This window comes from Polypterus senegalus, chromosome 1, assembly GCF_016835505.1.
Source record: "Polypterus senegalus isolate Bchr_013 chromosome 1, ASM1683550v1, whole genome shotgun sequence".
Lineage (NCBI taxonomy): Eukaryota > Metazoa > Chordata > Cladistia > Polypteriformes > Polypteridae > Polypterus > Polypterus senegalus.
In genome coordinates, this window is record NC_053154.1 from 164,337,180 (window position 1) to 164,356,477 (window position 19,298).

At 38.7% G+C, this 19,298-nt stretch overlaps 1 protein-coding gene across 1 annotated transcript; it reads left to right on the top strand.

Moving 5' to 3' along the window:
* The first annotated feature begins 1,347 nt into the window (after positions 1–1,347).
* Positions 1,348–18,642, top strand: crfb16 (cytokine receptor family member B16). Its single transcript, XM_039761913.1, has 7 exons — positions 1,348–1,549; positions 4,030–4,153; positions 4,762–4,952; positions 6,116–6,240; positions 9,171–9,321; positions 12,075–12,226; positions 17,119–18,642. The coding sequence occupies exons 1-7, from the start codon at positions 1,459–1,461 to the stop codon at positions 17,263–17,265; spliced, it is 981 nt and encodes a 326-aa protein (XP_039617847.1). The 5' UTR covers positions 1,348–1,458; the 3' UTR covers positions 17,266–18,642.
* The last annotated feature ends 656 nt before the right edge of the window (positions 18,643–19,298 follow it).

The following is a 19,298-nucleotide window of genomic DNA, read 5'->3' on the forward strand; positions in this document are numbered from 1 at the left end:
AGCTCATTAATATTTTGGGAATGCTTTGCTGCTACTGGAACACAGTGCCCTGAATCTGTACTACAAGGCACAATGAAGTCAAAAGATAATTAAGGGATTTTGGGATGAAGCGTACAGCCCAGTGTCAGAATGCGTGTCTTAGTTGCCAGTCATGGATTTCCTACAGAATAATGGCCCAAAACAAGCAGCCCAGAAAAGATGAGAAGAAAGAATTTGACTGTTCTGAAATTGCCTACTAGGAGTCCTGATCTGAATCTTACTTAACCTCTGTGGAAAGAAATGAAACTCACAATTGGGAGATGCCAGCATTCAAACGTGAAATACAGCAGTCTGCTCAAGAACAGTGGCCCAAACTACCAGTTGAGAAGATCAGAAATCTCACTCAGAGCTACAGAAAGCACTTGATTACAGTTACTGCAGCAGGCTGAGCTGTAAAATATTAGATTAGGAGAAACAATATTTAGGTTTATGCCATTTTCATTTGTTTTAGAATTTAAAATAAGTTAGATCATAAATAAAAAGCAAAGTTTCTTTTCTATTAAATACAAAATGATGGATATCTAATACTTTTGTCAGTTTTATTTTTAAAAGAGGAAGGGTACCAAAATGCTATGCCTTCATTTTACTGCCTTTCGTGTATTGAGTTTCATAAAAGCCGTGCCTTTCATAGTGCAAGACCGTCTCTTTCTCAGTTTCCTTTGGCCCCACTGATCACCATGAAAATCATGTAAGCTGAGATGGTTGAGTCAGGTGCCATTGTGACGTATTACTCTGTTTATTGCTAGCCTTGGTATCGACTGGTGAAACCGGCTTGTGCAGTTTTGCTTGCTGCTTACGTTCCTAATTCATTAGTCACAGTAAGGCCCTTTAAGGGGGTGTTGCACTTTCTTAAACATCTGTGTCCACCACAGTCTAAGAAATAATGATGGACACACAACCCTTTCTCTATGAAAAGCAAAAACACCAAAAAAAGCAGTCCCCACATTCTTTCAATGGTCTTGGCCATGAGCCTCAATTTGTCAAAGCTTGTTCACATTTTAAATCACTGCATCTGCTGCAGGTGGCTCTCACCAATTTCTTGTCAGCATTTACTTAATTTATAGGAGGAGATTACTATGAGGAGAGAAGGCAGGATGGTCGAATTCCCTTACTGCCCACTTCCCTGCATATGCAGAACCATGTGCCCCACCTTCCTTACACAGATTTAAAAGTACAGCACCTTAAGGGCCCACAGCTCATTCCAAACACATCATTTACCCAAGCTCACAGAACAGGAAAAACTACTTAAGGCGGACCTTGAGCAAATTATGAACACACCCACCGCACTCACTTGCTTACACAATTCAATGAGAGTTACCCTGATCACATCAACCTGATGCCATGAATTGAAGAAGAGGTGATGACTAGTTACAGCTTAGAGGCCTGGTGGCCTAACTTGATTGCACCTAACTGGAATAAATGAAGACCAACTCTGAGACTCGGAATTCTGCCTTCATGTTTCTACCACTACTACTACAGCTGCTGCTGTCCAGTTTGGCCTTCCTGAAAGGTTAGTTTGAGGATTCACAAGGACAGGATGAACACATAAAGACAGTGTTAACTCTTGATATGCTAAATGTATTAGAACATTAAATGTACCTTATATATGATCTCTGCACTTTATTCAGTAATTTGTGATCTCAGACATCACAAATGAACAATAGATTTATTTTCAGATTACTAAAAGCAATTAAAGTGTAATCTAATCTTGTATTACAAAACTAAAAAAAGCAAAACAGTAATTTTGAGCTCCATTTTATAGCAGTTAGGTAAAAAAAATCATTTTATTCTGAGAACCATTTTAGTAAGTCACATATATAAATGCTTGTTATATATGTGGATTAGTAGCTCAGAGCTGGTGGGAGCTAGAAGGGCATGTAGTTGTGTGGGAAGATGCATTTGTCTGCTTTCTGGTCTCAGTGTACAAACAGTAGTTTGTTTAAATTGTGACACTGATATTCCATAGGCAAAGTGATAACGTCATTTTTTTTCATAATGTCCAATTGCTGTCAGGTGAATCAGTTAAATAATTTTACATGGCACTATGAAAGGAACATAATATTATTTAGCAATTAATTTGCATTCAGTAGTGCAGCAGGCTTTGTTTTCAGATATTTGCAAGTGAAATTAGAACCCCTGCCAACAACAAAAGATGCAGATTTTGGCTTATTTTGAATACAGTGTGGGGTGCCATCACTATCATACAAAACTCTTGAATTGCTGTGTTGGACTAGCATGGGCATTCTCTGTCTTACCTGTGAGCCAGGTGACATGGAGCCTACTTACAGTACACATTGCTACAGTGCATGGGAGATGCACTACAAATTAACATGTGATTTTAAATTGAACACACTGATAATTCAGATTCTGGGTGTTCACCTCAGCTCCTCTTAGGTATGAGAAGAAGCAATCATGTATAACAGAAAACAAATGCTAGACATTGCAGGAATTCTCCTGATTCATTAGTCATGACAAGATCCTTCAAGGAGTGTAAGGAAAATAAACTCTTTTAGTCCATCTGTCCATTTAAAGTTCAGCTGGACAAACATTAATCAGTGAGCCAACACTCAGTAACAAATGGACTAATCAGAAAATAATTAAATAAATAAATTTAAATAATTAAATTACTGAATAAATCATACTAAATCTATTTGCTAAATGAATAATTCATTTGATTCATAAGTGATTACAGCAGTCAAATATATAGACAAAGTCATATAAGTAACAAATGAGTTAGGCAATCAGTTAATCAGGTAATAGAATCATTCATAGATTCTTTCAAGATAAACCCTATTTTGTCCAATTTATGGGTCACTGATGTGCTGGAACACTTCCAGGAACTATTGGGAATAAAGGCAGGAAAATACTCTGAAAAAGACAGTCAGACAAAAAAGAAATCTAATCTATCAATGAAATATATCAATCAGCTAATTAAATGGAAAAATAAAAATGTAACTACCAGTCACTGGATGAATTAATTCATGGCGCAAAATAATCAGTCAATTAAATAATAAATTACTAATTTAATTACTGAATCAATTAGATAATTAATCATTAAATCAATTGTTCAGTTAATTGGTCGATCAGCAACTCAATCAATCAATAATTCCATAAAGCAAACAAATGAATGACTTAAGTAAGAAGTCTGTAGATCAATAAGTTAATGGATCCTCCCACTGTCAAATTCAAATAATGCAATTCAGGATCACTGGGGGCTCAAGCACAAACCAGCTCTAGAGGAGGAGAAAGCAGTTCATTAATGAAATTAGTTAGCTGGTTTATGGCGAAAAGACCAGTCAGTCAATCAATGCATCAATCAGTATAAATGACCTAACAAATCAGTCACTGGCTGAATAAATTTTTAACTAATAACTAGCTAGTTAATCAATAAATATATCAATTACTTAAGCAAGAAATCATTCTATTAATCAAATACATAAAACAAATCATATATTTTTTCTTCTTCTTAAGGCAATGGTTCTCAACCTGTTGGGCGGGCCCCCCTAGGGGGGCGCAAAGTAACAAAAAGGGGACGCGAAGATGTGAAAAAAAGAAAACAAGAATCAAAAATATTAAAAAAAACATCTGTTGAAACCAAAACAAATTAACTTAAACTACATTCTGAGACTAGAACAATAAATATAGAGTTAGATAAATGTCGATAAAAGTTAAGTAGGTATAATAAAATATGCATCTACATTTCAAAAAAATGTTAGGGGGGGCGCAATTAAAACTGTTATGAAAACTCTGGTCGCAAATACTTAAAGGTTGAGAAACGCTGTCTTAAGGCACATTGTTGTTTTCTTCTTAAGTAAAGCCAGAAAGAATAGCAAGCAGGTAAGCAGCAACAGCACTCCCATTATTAAGTGTTTCATGTAGCAAGCAGAATAGTTTTGCCCGATGTGTAGAGAGCTCTTCTCTACCCTTGCTACGTCCACCCACTGCTTCCAGTTTTCCTTTAACAACTATCTCTTCTAATTTCACTGACAGTGCTAGAGAAAGTGGAAGGTCCGAAGAATGTTCACATCATTTCCACTGATATGACACATTTGTTGTTGTGGAGCCCAGTCCCTGCTTCGAAAAGTCCAGTGAACTATTCAGTGCAGTATCAAGGGTGAGTATCAGAAAAGCACTCCTTACTAAAAACCACTCCAAATGCAAAAAAAAAAATAGCATGAACAGGACTTGGAGTTGTTAATATTTCCATGAAACCAAGCTACATTGACAGGATCACAACTCACTGCACAATTATGGAAGCAACTGTTACATGCTTTCACCACGGCTATAGTACCTGAAGGGCCCTGACTTCAAATAATAGTACAATTGTCTACCAGCAGCCTCTGATTTTGACTAGTTATAGACAATCATGGTTTCTTGGGACAAAACATGTCCCTTTAAATAAAGCACAGCCTAATTAAAATACATTGCTTGTTATGACATCTCAGAATGGTGGAACTCTGTCAAATAGCTCCTTTTTAATAAAAGCCATCGATGCTATATGAATATGGAAAACAATACCTTCCATTGGATTTCATCCTCTGGGAATCTGATTATCAGTTAATGTGAGCTATATTTTAATACTAGGTTATTTCAAAATGTTGCTATAGTATGCATTAAGTGTGGTGTCAAGGGTAATAATGGAACTGGCAGTGTCACCTGATGAATTCATATGGCAAACCACTGAACTTCAACATTATTTCTTTCTCTTGTATCCAACTGCAGAGAGCATGAAAGGGAGTACAAAAACGGTACTTGGGAAGAAGTAGAAGAGTGCACTGGTATTGGTGTCACCATCTGTGATGTCACTAAAGAAATCTCTTCAAATGTGTACTACAGCTTCAGGGTCATGGCAATTCAGGAAGGCAGAATGTCTGACTGGGAAACAATTGAGCATATGTTCAAAAGAAATCAGAGTAAGTTAATGAACACGTCTTTATCGTATACTCCCTTACAGCTTATAAAGTAATGGGGAGGAAATAAAATTAAATAACTTAAATAAAATATTAGGTGTTGATTAATACTATAATTAAATAGTCACTGTGTGTGTATAAACCGATTAAGCTAAAAACAGCAGGCCAGTTCTGCCTTTCTACATTATTTTTAATAAGGCAAACTTTAATCTTGTAATAATCAGTTGGAGTCGGAGAAGGTTCAAGTATAGTGTGAAAATGTGAAGAATACACTTGGATTTACTGAAGTTACATTTCAAGCTAAGTGATTTTAAATTGTCATTAGTGTCTTGCTATCTGCAGAATTTCCACTTTTTTTCTATTGACATTAATTGGGCCCTTGAGCAAAGCCCTTGACCTGAAAATTGCTCCAGGTGTGCTGTACATTGGCTGACCCTGCACTCAGACCTCCAAAAGTCATGTGAAATAACAATTATTACTCAAAAATTAATAAAGTGTACCAAATAGAGTGTACCTAATTCTTTGGGCCCTTAGGTGATTAGTACCAGTGCAGTGGTTGCTGGAAGAGCCCCCTGCTATCCTTTATTTGCTAAATTTAACAATGCATTTGTTTAAAATTTAAACTTTGGTGCCTGTGGTGGTCTCTGATACAAACAAATGGATTAGGCAGCCTATTTTTTTTCTGGAGTCCCATCACTGAGAATTTAACATTTTTTCATGTGCTGTCACTGTAGTAGGTAAATAAATGTCCTTCAGAAATGACATCCCTCCACCTGCATAGTAGACCTTTTCTTTTTCAAATCATACAAGAGGAGCACATATCCATATAGACACTGAAACCATGGGAGGATTGAGGAGCACAGGTAGAATGTGAACCATCAACAGAATGCTAACCTAGCACAATAGCAACACAAGGACAATGAGCTCAACTGCATTAGTCTTGGACAGCAGGTGAAACTTTCAAAAAGTTGTTCAAGACAGAACAACGTAAAACACTTTGTACTAATAGATATGATAATGTAAGAGACTGCCTTCTAGAAATTAAATTCTGCACACTGGTGTTTTGTCTGAACTTGAAAAGGGAAGAAAAAAGAAAAAGAAAAACACTGACAACTGGCTCAACAGATTATGCTGATCAGAACTGTTTGTTTCTGGTTCCTTTATAGCTTTCTTGACAACCCCCCAAATAAATATTACTGACAAGACTGAATTTGTACGAGTGCAAGTAAAGAAGATGCCCAAATCAATCGTTTACATCATAAGATACTGGCAGCAACATAACGAAGACAATGTAAGTGTTTGTTTGGCCAATTCTCTTCCTTTCAGGGAACTAAGTGTTTTTTTTTTTCTATATTGCCTTTTTTCCCAAGTAAAAATAAAGCATTTTCATGGTTTTTGATAGTGAATATTCTCGCATTTAGTTTCACCTGTTACTGCTCCCAACATTTTTAACCCTGCTCTGGTACCATGAAAAAAGTCACATTCATGCTATATGACCAGAATAACACCACTTTATTACAATATTTTGTTTTCCTTGAAATAATATGGTATAACAATGTGTTATAAAATCCAAATAACATTGCACAATGCTTCATGTGCGTGTTTCTGCTTATTTCACCCTGCTGTAGGCAAAAATGTTACTGTTGGCATTGGTTTCACAACTGTTTGGCATGCTCGTCACACACAAACTTATTGCAATCGTTACAGACTAATTTGCTTTTCTTGTCACTTGATCTGGGACAAATATAGCATCTCTTGTGTTGTCCTGGATGACGCTGTGTGGTGCTTGCGGCTGGTGTGGGTGCCTCTGGTACAATGCAGCAACTGTGAATGACCTGTTTGACATTTTTGGCATCTGCCACACTTCCAATTGTTGACGTGCATGTGGAGTAATCAAAGCAAGGGCCAGTTCCTTCAAGAACTTTTGTTGTTTGTCTTTCTTTTGTTCTCCAAAGTTCGGCACATTTTCAATAAAAATAACAAACGCGTTCAAGGCAGCGCTGTCAACCATTCCATAAAGGACTCTCATCGGCCAACGATTTGTTTTTCTTGCAGTGGTGTAAAAGTTGCACATTTGATCATGGTTGTCCACACCACCTTTTTCGTGGTTGTAAAACACATTTATTTCTTCAAGGAGAGATTCATCCACTGTGCACCCAGCTCCTGGAGTGTAGTTTGCTTCACAAGCTGTGATACATTTGCCATATATGTTGCGAACAAGTGACATCTTGTCATCAGCTCTTCGCTGGGCCCTTGTGGTTGAATCATTGAAATGTAGGCAATACACAAGAAACAAAAAACGCTTCTGACTCATCACTGATATGCAAATTGGCTTGCTAGTGCCATCTTTCGCACAAATAGTTTAAGTACTTTCCTTGGAGCTCTTTGTGGCACCCAAGAAGAGCAGGATGCCTATGAGTGCTTGCATTTTGATCACGCTTGTTCAGTACAAAAATTCAGCATTGCTTGTGTGACCGGTTTTCACATTTTCAATTTTTTGGTTGGTCCGTGTCACAATCTCTGTTATCATGGCATCATCGAAAAATAAATCAAATGCATTCAAGGGTGTGTCTGCTTGACACCCATTCCCTTTCAGCCCTGGTTTCTGTCTCTGTCTGACAATATTTCACATCGGGGTTCTTCTGACAGTTTTTGGCTTCTGTGACCACACATACCCGTCTTTTCCATGAATATCATGACTATCATCATCTTCCAATTGTGATTCATTTGCACTTACTTCACTGTTGACGTCTAACTCTTCATTACTGGGTTTGTGGTCACTTTCATCCCAGCTCAAATCATCTTCAATGTCATCCTCATTTTCACTGTTGATGTCACTTTGCTCACCTAAAGACTGCAGAACATCTTTGAGAAAAAGTCCCCGTCATGTCACCATTGTGTTATTCCGCGCCCATCACAGAACCTTGAAATAAGGAAAAAATACTTTTATCACATTGAAAGTACTATGAGGTCAATTTGACCCCAAGCGAAAATAAACCTAAATAAAAAATAAGCGGAAAGACTTTGAAACTATCGAACATGTGTCACATACTTAGGAAGGCCTTACGAGAAAATGCGTGGCTGGTGAGGTCACTAATCATGATAGTTTCCAAAAAAACATAGTCCAAAGAGGGCTGGGGTCACATAGACCCCATAGTACCAGAGCAGTTAAAAAGGATTTTTTTTTTCTTTTTCCAAATGACACAAAATAAATTGCCTTATGATGTCAAAATCATCACATGACTCATAAAGTTCTAAACTATATTATATTAAGAGATTTGAATAGCAATCAAGAACAATGCACTGTATATGAATATTAAATGTTTTTGGCAGACATACTACCTTTCCCTTTCCATCCAAGTACTTTTTTATAACCCAGGAAAACTTTTTTATGAATACATATGAACTTATGGTGGATGAAAGTCACTATAGAATCTATGTTACATTTTTAGATTTATCACAGCTCCAAAGTTCTGAATTTGAATCCCAGCGTTGGCATACTTTATGCATATCCTCCCTATGTCTGTGTGGGCTTTTTTCACATATCAAAAGAGCTTGTAAGGTAGGGTGAACTCTACATGATCCTGTCTTGAATGAGATGGAGGAATAGATATTGCAACATAATTCCAGAATCCCAAACCAGAAACTACCTGCATGAAGTATGCACACTCTTCACTCATTTGCAATGATTTTCCTTCGACATGCCTAAGGATGTCTGTGCTAGGTTATTTGGTGACCCTAAATTGGCCTTTTTATGAACAAGGATGAGTTTGTCCAGGATAGGCTGGTAGCCTTATAGATTTACTTTCTGCCTTGCCCTTGATGTTGCTTCCATCAGCTAGACTATGATGGACATATCCAGTTAAAGTAGCAACTCTATTAGAAACAGAAAGAAAACAATTATTTAACCTTAGTGCCTTTATTTAACCTTAATGCCTTTGTAAGTCCCCAGAGATCTTTTCCACCCAGTGCTGCCAGGATAAACACCACCCACCACAATCTGTTGATTTCAAGAAAAAGCCACAATGTGAGGAGTCTAAAATTAAGAACAATGAATCTTGCTTGTGTAACCACCCAAAGGGACACAAGAAAACACTTACAATGGGAGTGTGTGATAAAATGACTAAAATTTCAAAGTTATTTTATAAGACGAAAATAATCTTAAGAGACAGGTATTCCTATAATGTAATGAATGTCTTTATTCATATTTGATTTGTGCAGATCAAAGTCGCCACCATACCCTGGCAGCAGACAACATATGACATAATTGACATTGTAGAACACTCCACTATCTGTCTTCAGGCACAGACCTACTCTGAAGTAATCCACAGAAGTAGTAATTTCAGTGAAGTGCAGTGTGTCCATTTAAAAGGTAGGTGCATGATGATGATTAATGGCAAATTACTGTCCTTTTCACATTCAGTAAAATTAAGGTGGGGTGTCATTTTGGACATTTGTATCACATTGGGTTTCATTTAGTTTGGCATAAGAAAACTCCAGCCCATTTGAATCATTACAATGCCAATGCTGATGTTTTTGTCTCTTCTTTTCATCAATTTCCAGAAGTCATTTTGGAGGGATAAAGCTGTACCTCTGTTTTATAAACTCATCAAAGTAGAGCTGTCAGCTCTTTGTATATCAATGTTAAAACCAGTAAAAAGATGCACAATGACTGGTAAACATTTAGAGGTTGGAAGTAGTAAGTGAAGCATCTTTAAAAATTAGCCTAAGAAAATACAGCAAGGGGCAGATAATTTAAAAAAATACAATGACCTTAAGGGTCACTGGCTGCACATATTCAAAGGTTCAAATACTGTACAAGATTTTACGTTCAGGGTGTGCAGTGAAAACAATGAGCGACCCACCCATCAATTTTTGTTCCCCTTTATTTTCAGCACGCAGCATTTTATAGGAGCAGTCCATAATTTAAGGTAAGGTGTATGTTCATCATAAAATGTCACTGAGGTTCGATTGTCATTTCTGCCAAGGATAAAACTGGATACAACAAAGCGAACATAACTGAAATAAACATCCATCTATTTTTTTACCTAGTGTTGAATCGTGGGACGCCGGGCGCTTCCTAAAGAGCATAGGGTGAAAGGCAGTGTCCCAAATGTCAAAGTTCATACGTTGTTGTTGGACTTTAATGCTGCATACATGTCTGATGTCACAAACACGCTTCAGGCGTAAATAGCAGGCGTCTTCTAATGTGTCCTCGGATACATAAAGACAACTAACTTCTATGTGATGGCACAATAATAGAGGTATTTACGATGAACATTAAAAAACCGGCTCCGAGGAGTTTTAAGTGAAGGTATGACACGCCCCGTACACTATCTTACTCTCTGTACGTGTTCTCGCGGTCAATAATTGAAGGAGTTGCGATGACGTCACCTTAGCTAACGGATGCCCCATTGGTCAAACTATACACATAATGCGCTTTATTACTCGTGGTGATTCCACTGCAGCGATTTGTTCACGAATCAGTTCATAGGATTCACCGACAATAAGTCGCATAACACTAAATACTCCGAAGGCACGAATGGCGCGTCGTGTCTGTAAATATATTTTTTTTTATTCGTATGACTTTTAAACACGACTAGTACATAATTACAGATTAATATTTAAGCTCTGCATATACTCCTTTGCAGTGGAGGGAAGATGATGTAGGACATTTAGTCCGCCGTCAATTCGCCTGTCTGGACAGGTATCATTTATGTGCTGAACTGTTTGCCTCTCATCTCTACAGTCGCATGATGGCGTTTCTGCAATCCCCCATTCCTTGGTTCTAATTCTATTCAGTAGTACCCATTCGCGTCGTCTTAGCTCACTTCCAGGCACTCGGGTAGTTAGATCGTTGATGAGGTGGGCATTAACAGGGTCTGCTGCCATCCAAATGTGTTTCCACTTTTTGTCCGAGCCGGTGAAAGCTTGATCTACTGTTCAGGATGGTTTACAAGATTGTGAATCTCTTCAAATAATAAAGAATTTGCAAACTCTCGACATTTGGTAAACTGTCGTACGGCGGCAACATCACGACTTAATTTCGGCGTTGCTCTATTGATTAGCACTGGTAGCCAAGAAAGCTGGGTCGATTTTACTGGTTCAGAGATAAGTCAGATTGCGTTGTGTAGTTGAACGTCAGTTTTGAAAACTTGTGCGCGGTGAAGCCACCACGATATGCAGTATTCAGTTGCTGAGTGAACCAGAGGGAGTGTTGCTGTACGTAGTGTTTGTGTGTCTGTACCACATCCTGTTCCAGGTAGCTTTTGAACAATGTTGACTCGCGATCTTTTTTTTGGAACTTTTTCTAGATGTTTTTTTTTAAATATGAGCGTTCGGTCTAGTGTTACTCCCAGATATTTCGGATTGTCGACATGTTGACATTGGAAGGAGGAATTTGGCAGCCTGCTCGTGGACATCCCTGCACGCGTTTGGAAACTGAAAATTCCAATCGCAATTAATGTCAACGAGAGACTCCGTAATAGGAATGTAAATAGATAATACTACCTAAAAGGCTAAAAATCAAAAACTGTACTTTGTTGTTGTCTGTATTAAATATAGGTCATTATTTGGATTGTTAATGTCTAATTAGAATATCATTAATTCTATTTGAGTTTTTTTTTATTAAAGAATACATGGACTCACCTTCATATTCTAGATACATTTTGAATGTAGTTATTTACAGATAACATGAGTGATTTTTCTTATCTCTATATGCCTAGCACATGCAAGCAAATGTACTCTTTACACGTGAAAATAATAACCATATAAACCCCTTAGTCCCCTGTTTATATAATTTTGGGTTTAATAATGTAAAATATCAGGAAAGAATTTAGCGGATTCCACCTTAGTACATCAAATATTAACAATATCTTGAGGGTGAGTGGTAAAGGCTACTGTGTCAATGACACTACACATATAGATCACGCTGTTTTCATTAATAAATCCTCATTAACAGTACTGCAGCCTAATATGGTATTTAATTACATAATATGTGTCCAGATGGCTGTAAGTGAATAATAAGATGAATACTCTTTATTAAATTTGCAGTGACAAAAACTTCAGATTCCAAAGTGGAGATCATAAAGGTAGTAATTTTTTTCCCCATTTTTTTCTTTCCAGAAAGGAGGCAGAGATGGGACGCAATCTTAACAGCTGGTGTTTTAGCCATTCTGGTACCGCTCATGGTACTCTGTGTGTTGGGGCTTCTCTGCCGCTTTTCCAGTGTCCTCAAGCATTCGGTCTGCCCTGTGGAGCATTTGCCTGATACGCTGGTGAGTCACTCTGGTTTCTGAGTGAAATCAAAATTAAATCAATCAAATGTTATGTGTCACATAGAAATTATACATATAGTACAAAATGCAGTGAAATGCTTAATTGGTCAACTCCAGGGACTGTGCCTTTAAGAAGAACATTGAAGGATAAAACCAATAATACATAACTTTATTATCAAAAATCATGAATGCAAGAATATTAAATACTAGCCAACCCGCGGCGTATCATACGCCGCATAATCAGGCTGCTTTTTAAATGATTTTTAAGCACAGAGGAAAAAATAAACATTTGAAAAATCCGTAATTTAATAAACCACCAAGAAAAGTAACATTGCAACAATGCACGCTACGAACCAACATACAATTGTCCGTGACTAAAAACCGGACAGAGTTGAACGGCGCTCGTTCAGTACACACTGCCCGCTTATGTGCCCGCCCCCAACTCCCTACCTGAGTCGCTTTCGTCTGTGTACAGTCCACACGCACCTGTGAGTCACATTGACTGTTAATTTTCCAAACACCGCCTCAGTCGGTTTCCACGTTGATTTTTCATTGTTCTTTGTGGTTCCGGCTGCTTTTTTATATATATATAATCCACCAAGTCACCCTACCATTGGGGGCTTTACAAAGGGCAGGGACGTAATCAGTGCGAGCGTATGACCCGCACGTACTGGGAATTCTCGTTCGTGGGGAACAATTGGAAGCCACGGTCTCCATCACCAATGGGGTTCAACGGCTTACCCACGCCGGGTAGACACACGTTGATCCATTCAGTGTAGCGCGTGCAGTACCGGACATACAAGTGCATCACAGACCTGTTAATGCTCAATCTCACGTGGCTGAAAGCCACTTGTCCGTCTAAGAATTTGGACGCCGACCACTGTTGGATCGTGTAACTATTTAGCAGGCGGGAGTCTCGTTCGTTTTCGGAAATAACGAGCCAAATCGCTCCACCAACTAAGAACTGCCATGCACCACCACCCACAGAATCGAGAAAGAGCTATCAATTTGTCAATCCTGTCCGTGTTCGGGCCGGGTGAGGTTTCCTGTGTTGAGTCAAATGAAGCAAAAGGCTCCACACCTGGTGGTGCCCTTCCGTCAATTCCTTTAAGTTTCAGCTTTGTAACCATACTCCCCCCTGAACCCAAAGACTTTGGTTACCCGGTTGGCTGCCCTGTTGCGGGGCCTGCATTGGTGAAGCAGGTGAGACGGTAATGAAACAGAGGCACAGGGCTTATTGGTTTTTAAAGACTGCTTCCTTCATTGGGTTTTAACCAATGCACGGAACGAACCAACACACAATCGTCTGTGCGGCGCTCAGGGTGGAACGGGAGGAGAGGAGAAGGACATCCACTCCGCTCCCTCCGTCATGCTAGTCTGCTGGTTTCTCGTTCAGTATACACTGCCTGCTCATGTGCCCACCTCCAACTCATCACTCGAGTCGTTGTCGTCTTTTTACAGTCCAGATGCACCTGTGACTCACGTAGACTTTTTATTGCTCTGTGCGGTTTTGGCTGCCTTTCTATATATAATCCACCAAGACACCCGACCACGGTGGGAGGGGGGTGTGTACAAAGTGCAGGAGTATCTAAGAAGACGCATGTTTGTTGCGAATGCGAATTGCTGTATGTAGCGTGTAAAACAGTTTGCTATAGTGCACACGGTCGTGTGTCGTAACCGAAAACTCGTTTTTTAAAGACTGCTCACTTCATTGTGTTTTAACCTCAGTTGTAAAGGAACGTTTTAAGGATCCCATGGGATACCCCTCGCAAACAGTTTTACACGCCACATATGGCGATTCACCTCCGCGAGAAACATGCCTCTATTAACAGTCAACGTGGGTCGGAGCTGCATGTGACCTCTACGACAGACGAATATAAATGTTTTTCTGTGTCGTCGCGTCCAAGTTGGTAGGCGTGGCTCTGTGAGTTGTCGTCGTATCCAATGGTCTTGGAGATGGTGGGCGTAGCTCCTTCCTGCGTGCGCCATAGGTGTCTCACTTGTCGGCGGCTTAGTGAATCCACGCCCCTTCCGGCGTGCTTTCCATGGTTGTCTTGCCTTAGTGAATTATATATATATAGATTTGACCAATAATAAACAATAACTAAATAAATAACCTAGTAACTTAAGTAACTTAATGTAAGAGAATTAGCAACAAGGAATATGTAGCTCTAGACACATTATTTATTCTTGTGTATGGACTGTAGAAAAAAGCACCTCCACAGATTCTCTGAACTGATGTTTAGTCGACAGTAGTGTTTATCTGACTGCAGCACGTAAAAAACAGGTCACTTGTCCAAGATGTCCTTGAAGTTAGAGAGTGCTCACCCAGTGATGGGTGCTGCTGACTACACCATGCTCAACAGAGCTTTGCTATTTCTAAACCAGGCTATAGTACCCCCTGTCAAAATACTTTCAATGGTACAAAACCACTCTTTAATAACTGAGAGGGCAGCATGAAAACTCTTAGGTGTCTGAGGTAGTAGAGACATTGTAGTGCCTTCTTTACCAAGATGTTTTGGCCAGGTTTGGTCTTCTGTGATGTAGAAACCAACTGTCCACCTTCTCCATCAGAGTGTTATTAAAACTGAGGCAGTGGTAGTGCCTTCATCTGTTTTTTTCCAAAGTCCACAATCAGCCTCTTTGCTTTGCCGAACCTTCACTAAATGAATTGTGGGTCCATTTCATAGACATGTACCAGACCTACCAAACAACCTTCATATGTGTAGAGGGAGTGCAGCAATGGTCTCAGAACGCAGCTCTGTGGGGTGACTCTGTTGAGAATGAGGAATAATGACACCTGAGGTCTGTCTGTCAAAAAGTTAAAGATCCTGCTGCATAATAAAGTAGTTAGATGTAATCCCTGAGTTTGGCGAAGACCTTAATTTGGGATTATTGTGTTAAATGCAGAACATAGTCTATAAATAGTATTTGCACATAAATCCCTTTCTTGTTGTCCAGGGCCAGTAGTGTATGAGGATTAAGAGGACAATATCCTCTGTGGATCTACTGGACTGATATACAAACTGTAATGGATCCAGTTCATTTGGCAGAGCAGAGCATATATAATTCATGACTAGCCTATTGAAGCACTACATTGCTATAGACCTTATTGCGACTTGCTTTCTTAGGTACATGGACAATGGTGGATCTTTTAAAGCATGTTGGTAATGACAGACTAGGTTAAGTATAGAGATAAAATAGCATCATCATCACTGGTGTAAGCTGATCTCCACAGATTTGGAATATACATCCTGGAATGCTTTCTGGACCTGCTGCCTTCCTTGTGTTTAATTCCCTATAATCTCTCCTTACACTGTGCTCTGACAAAGTGAGTGCTGTTTCCTCACTGAATAGTTCTTACAGTGCAGGCATTTTGGAACATTGGCAGCCGCTAGCAGCATTCACGTTGAAGTGTGCGTAGAAATAAATAAGCTTGTCTGCCAGAGAGATGGAAGGTGGGAGTATTTGCTTTATAGTCCATTATTGTCCACAGGCTATGTCACATGCAATTAGGATCCAACTGCCCTTTTGCTTTCTCCCCATACCATCATTTGGTGATTTTAGTGCATCATAAATGGTTTCTGGATTGGAATGTCCCGATGATGACTTTTGGTGCCGTTTCATTTGTAAGAAATCCAATATAAGAATGCTGTATTCCATTTGAATTGGGAAGTCAGAATTTCTGAGTTCCTAATCATACTTTGCAAATAGAATTTCCTACTCAGAAACTCGGGTCTGGTCTGTCAAGTCAGAGTTTATCCGACTTCAGATTATGACATCAATCCAGAATGGTGCAGTACACCAGGAACTTTAGTCAAAGCTGCAGTATTATACTGTTTACTAGCATTTCTGTCTGTTTTTGTCTTATTAAACCAGTCCTACAAACAGTGCAGTCCAACTTCTATTTGAGGAGATGTTGCTATGGTGTTTTTATGTGCAAAAAACATGTAATGGATTGTTATAACTGGTATCTGAAAAAGCAAGCAAACAAAGGTTAACCTGGAGATGTCCTAACTGGTATTCTGAATGTTTCAGTAGAACACATTCAACTTAAATATGACGTCATTCTTAGCTCCGACAACAAACCTCAGAGGTAAATGGAATGCAGCATTTGTCACACCTTTCATAAATGCAATGATGTCACCCTGCACCTGAACATTTCCCTTTCAGCAACACTCATCTTGGACAGCAGCCTCGAACTGGCCAGTCCAGTATGCAACTTACACGTGACTGGAGCTTCTTGCTTTAACTTTTGTATATGTCTTGATTAATGTTACCACTTAGTGCATGGGGAGGCATGGGCAGTACAAAATATGCAGGCCGTGGAACAGACTTGTCATGGTTGATAATGCTTTGGATATTGAAGGCATAAAGTGTCTACAAAGCCACTGTGTTTTTCTAGAAGGAAGTAGTAAAAAGGTATATTACCTCTTTAGCAAAAAAATAAAGCTCAGTACAAAGGGTTTTTATTGCTGCAAAAACAAATCCTAGGTGCTCTAAAGTTATTACTGTAATACGTAATTATATCTCCTTCATTTCAATTGTAATTATTTTTAAAGGCTAAAAACAATATGTTTAAAGTAATAACTTGCACCTTAGCCCCCAAACCTGGGTGGATCCATAATAAAATTCATTGCATTCAGCACTCATCTGGTTGGGGCCTTTCCTCTGCTGTTGTCCCAGGCTGAGATGCCACCTTTCCACTGTTAGTCCAAATAGCACATGTGTTTCATCCTCCGGGGGTATGCATGACATGTAAATTACTAATGCAAGGTTGAACTTCTTGCATCTTGGCACTGATTTACGAAAGTGGCCTTCAATAATAAATGTCAAGAGAGTATGAACAACCAACATCTGAGGTAAAGCCTAACTCACTTTTGTACTTGCAGGATTTTGAATACTTTCCTGAGAAAATACAGAGAAAAACAAAAGAAGCTTCTGAGTACTGTGAGCCTATCATGGTCCTGTCTATGGAAAACAATGAGATCACTGGATTACTGCACACAGAGACATCAGCAGAGGAGAAGAGAGTCTAGCAAAAGTGACTAAAACAAGCTGTTTACACTGCTATGACTGTTGGAAACATCTTTCATCCTTACCTTAACTGGAATCTTTGAATGGCAAAGCTGTGGAAATTACCATATAATGTTTCATAAAAGTGATTCCTTTATACTGCTTTAGAACAGTCATCAACATTAAAGTGACTAAGGTTTCTTCAGCATGAAATGACTGGTTAATAAGCTCCCAGAGTGCAGCCATTTAAAACTAAACCCAAGCAGTAATATGCAGGATCACTTCACAATCTTCATATTAATTGAAAAATAGAAACATCAGTTTGAGGATGACCTCTAAGAACACAAAAAACAATGCTAAGACTTTGGAGGGCTGTTATTTATGCTTCCTGCACATTGATACATGGAAATGGATCTCAGTTTGGACTGGCAGCATGGAAGTGGCATTGATGCAGTCTACCACTTACTGTACTTTAATTAGTTACAACTACTGTGTAGCCTGGTGTTCCCATCATAAAATGGTGAGTTGGGATGGTAGTCCAGTGCCAAGTGAGGGTCAGTAAACAAGTGTAATGTGAAAAAGGTTCTCTGTGAATAAGCATGCTTCCTCTGGAGTGAGAATGTGTCATATCAGTGGCAGACTAAAATGGCCATATTCACATATCAGTAGAGCATAGCTTCTGGCATCCAGAGTCATGGCATTTGTTCAAATGCAAAGGTGGGATTGAAATAACTGTGGAAGAAAATTCATGTTTTGTTGGTTGTTCAAATAGTTAAAGACAAAAAGAAAAAAAAATATGTTAAAATTAAACCATTTTTTTTCTCTCATTTTAAGAGTTAAGTTTGAAATCATGGAAGATATTTTAACCTCAATCCATACATTTCATGTTTAAGTATTATTAGGGTGTTGTACCATGTTAGCCAATATGGATATAATGAGACGTCAAGCAAAATGACATCTTTTATTGGCTAACTAAAAAGATTATAAAATGCAAGACAAGATGTCTCCCTTAAAGGTTTTCCAATGCTGTATCTGTCCTGGTATCTATATAAATGCAGTCTCTGTAATACATTTTGCCTGAGGCAGGGGCCTGAGTTGCCTTGAAAGCATATTGTAATCTTTTAGTTAGCCAATAATAAAATGTGTCATTTTGGTTGACTTCTCATTGCAAGTTTAAGTAGTCAAAAAGAAAATATTGTGATTTCCTTATGTATCTTGATGTAGTCAAAAGTAAGATGAGGTTTTGTTAAAGCCTGCAGTCTGCAAGTTTCTCAAAGATGGATGTTTGAGAAATGTGAAAACAGTCGTGCAGATTCAAGAGGCAAGTTAATTACATAATCACAGCATTAAGGAACACACTGCATGGACTCCAACAGACATGCAAATGTCCCTGGTGTATATATATATATATATATATATATATATATATATATATATATATATATATATATATATATATATACAGTGGAACCTCGGTTTGCGAGCATAATTCGTTCCGGAAACGTGCTCGCAATCCAAAACACTCGTATATCAAAGCGAATTTCCCCATAAGAAATAATGGAAATTCAGATGGTTCGTTCCACAACCCAAAACTATTCATATAAAAAGGATTAATACAAAATATAAAGTAAAATACATAATACAAATTAACCTGCAATTTACCTTTAAAAAGAATCATGGCTGGTGTGAGTTTCTAAACTCATGTGGAATTCCGCCCAACTGGACGACACGCTGAAGAGTGTCCCAAAGCAATCGCAGTCTCCCAGCGCTGTAGCAGTTCGCCGTATAAGCACATCCAAAAAGATCGAGGAACATTATAAAGATCCCGCTGCAATAAATAACAGCGCTGTTGCTGTTTCAAACTGAATAAACTGGTGTTTATTCAGCTGGTGTTAAAGTACTGAGACTCAGCTTCGTGTTTTGGGGAGCAAGATGAGGACTCGCACTTCACAGCGCACACACGCAGTCACAATGCTGTAGTAAACAGAGAGAGGCGCTGGGCGAGCCAGATAAGAAGAGAGAGAGAAGTGCTGTAGATAGAGAGAAGCGCTGGGCG

What these genes read in the sequence shown, in the direction of transcription:
- crfb16 (XM_039761913.1), top strand. Translation starts at nt 1,459, where the DNA reads ATGAAGACCAACTCTGAGACTCGGAATTCTGCCTTCATGTTTCTACCA. An exon ending in GCAGTGTGTCCATTTAAAAG is followed by an intron (nt 9,322 to 12,074) that starts GTAGGTGCATGA and finishes TTTTCTTTCCAG; the next exon opens with AAAGGAGGCAGAGATGGGAC. An exon ending in AGCATTTGCCTGATACGCTG is followed by an intron (nt 12,227 to 17,118) that starts GTGAGTCACTCT and finishes TTGTACTTGCAG; the next exon opens with GATTTTGAATACTTTCCTGA.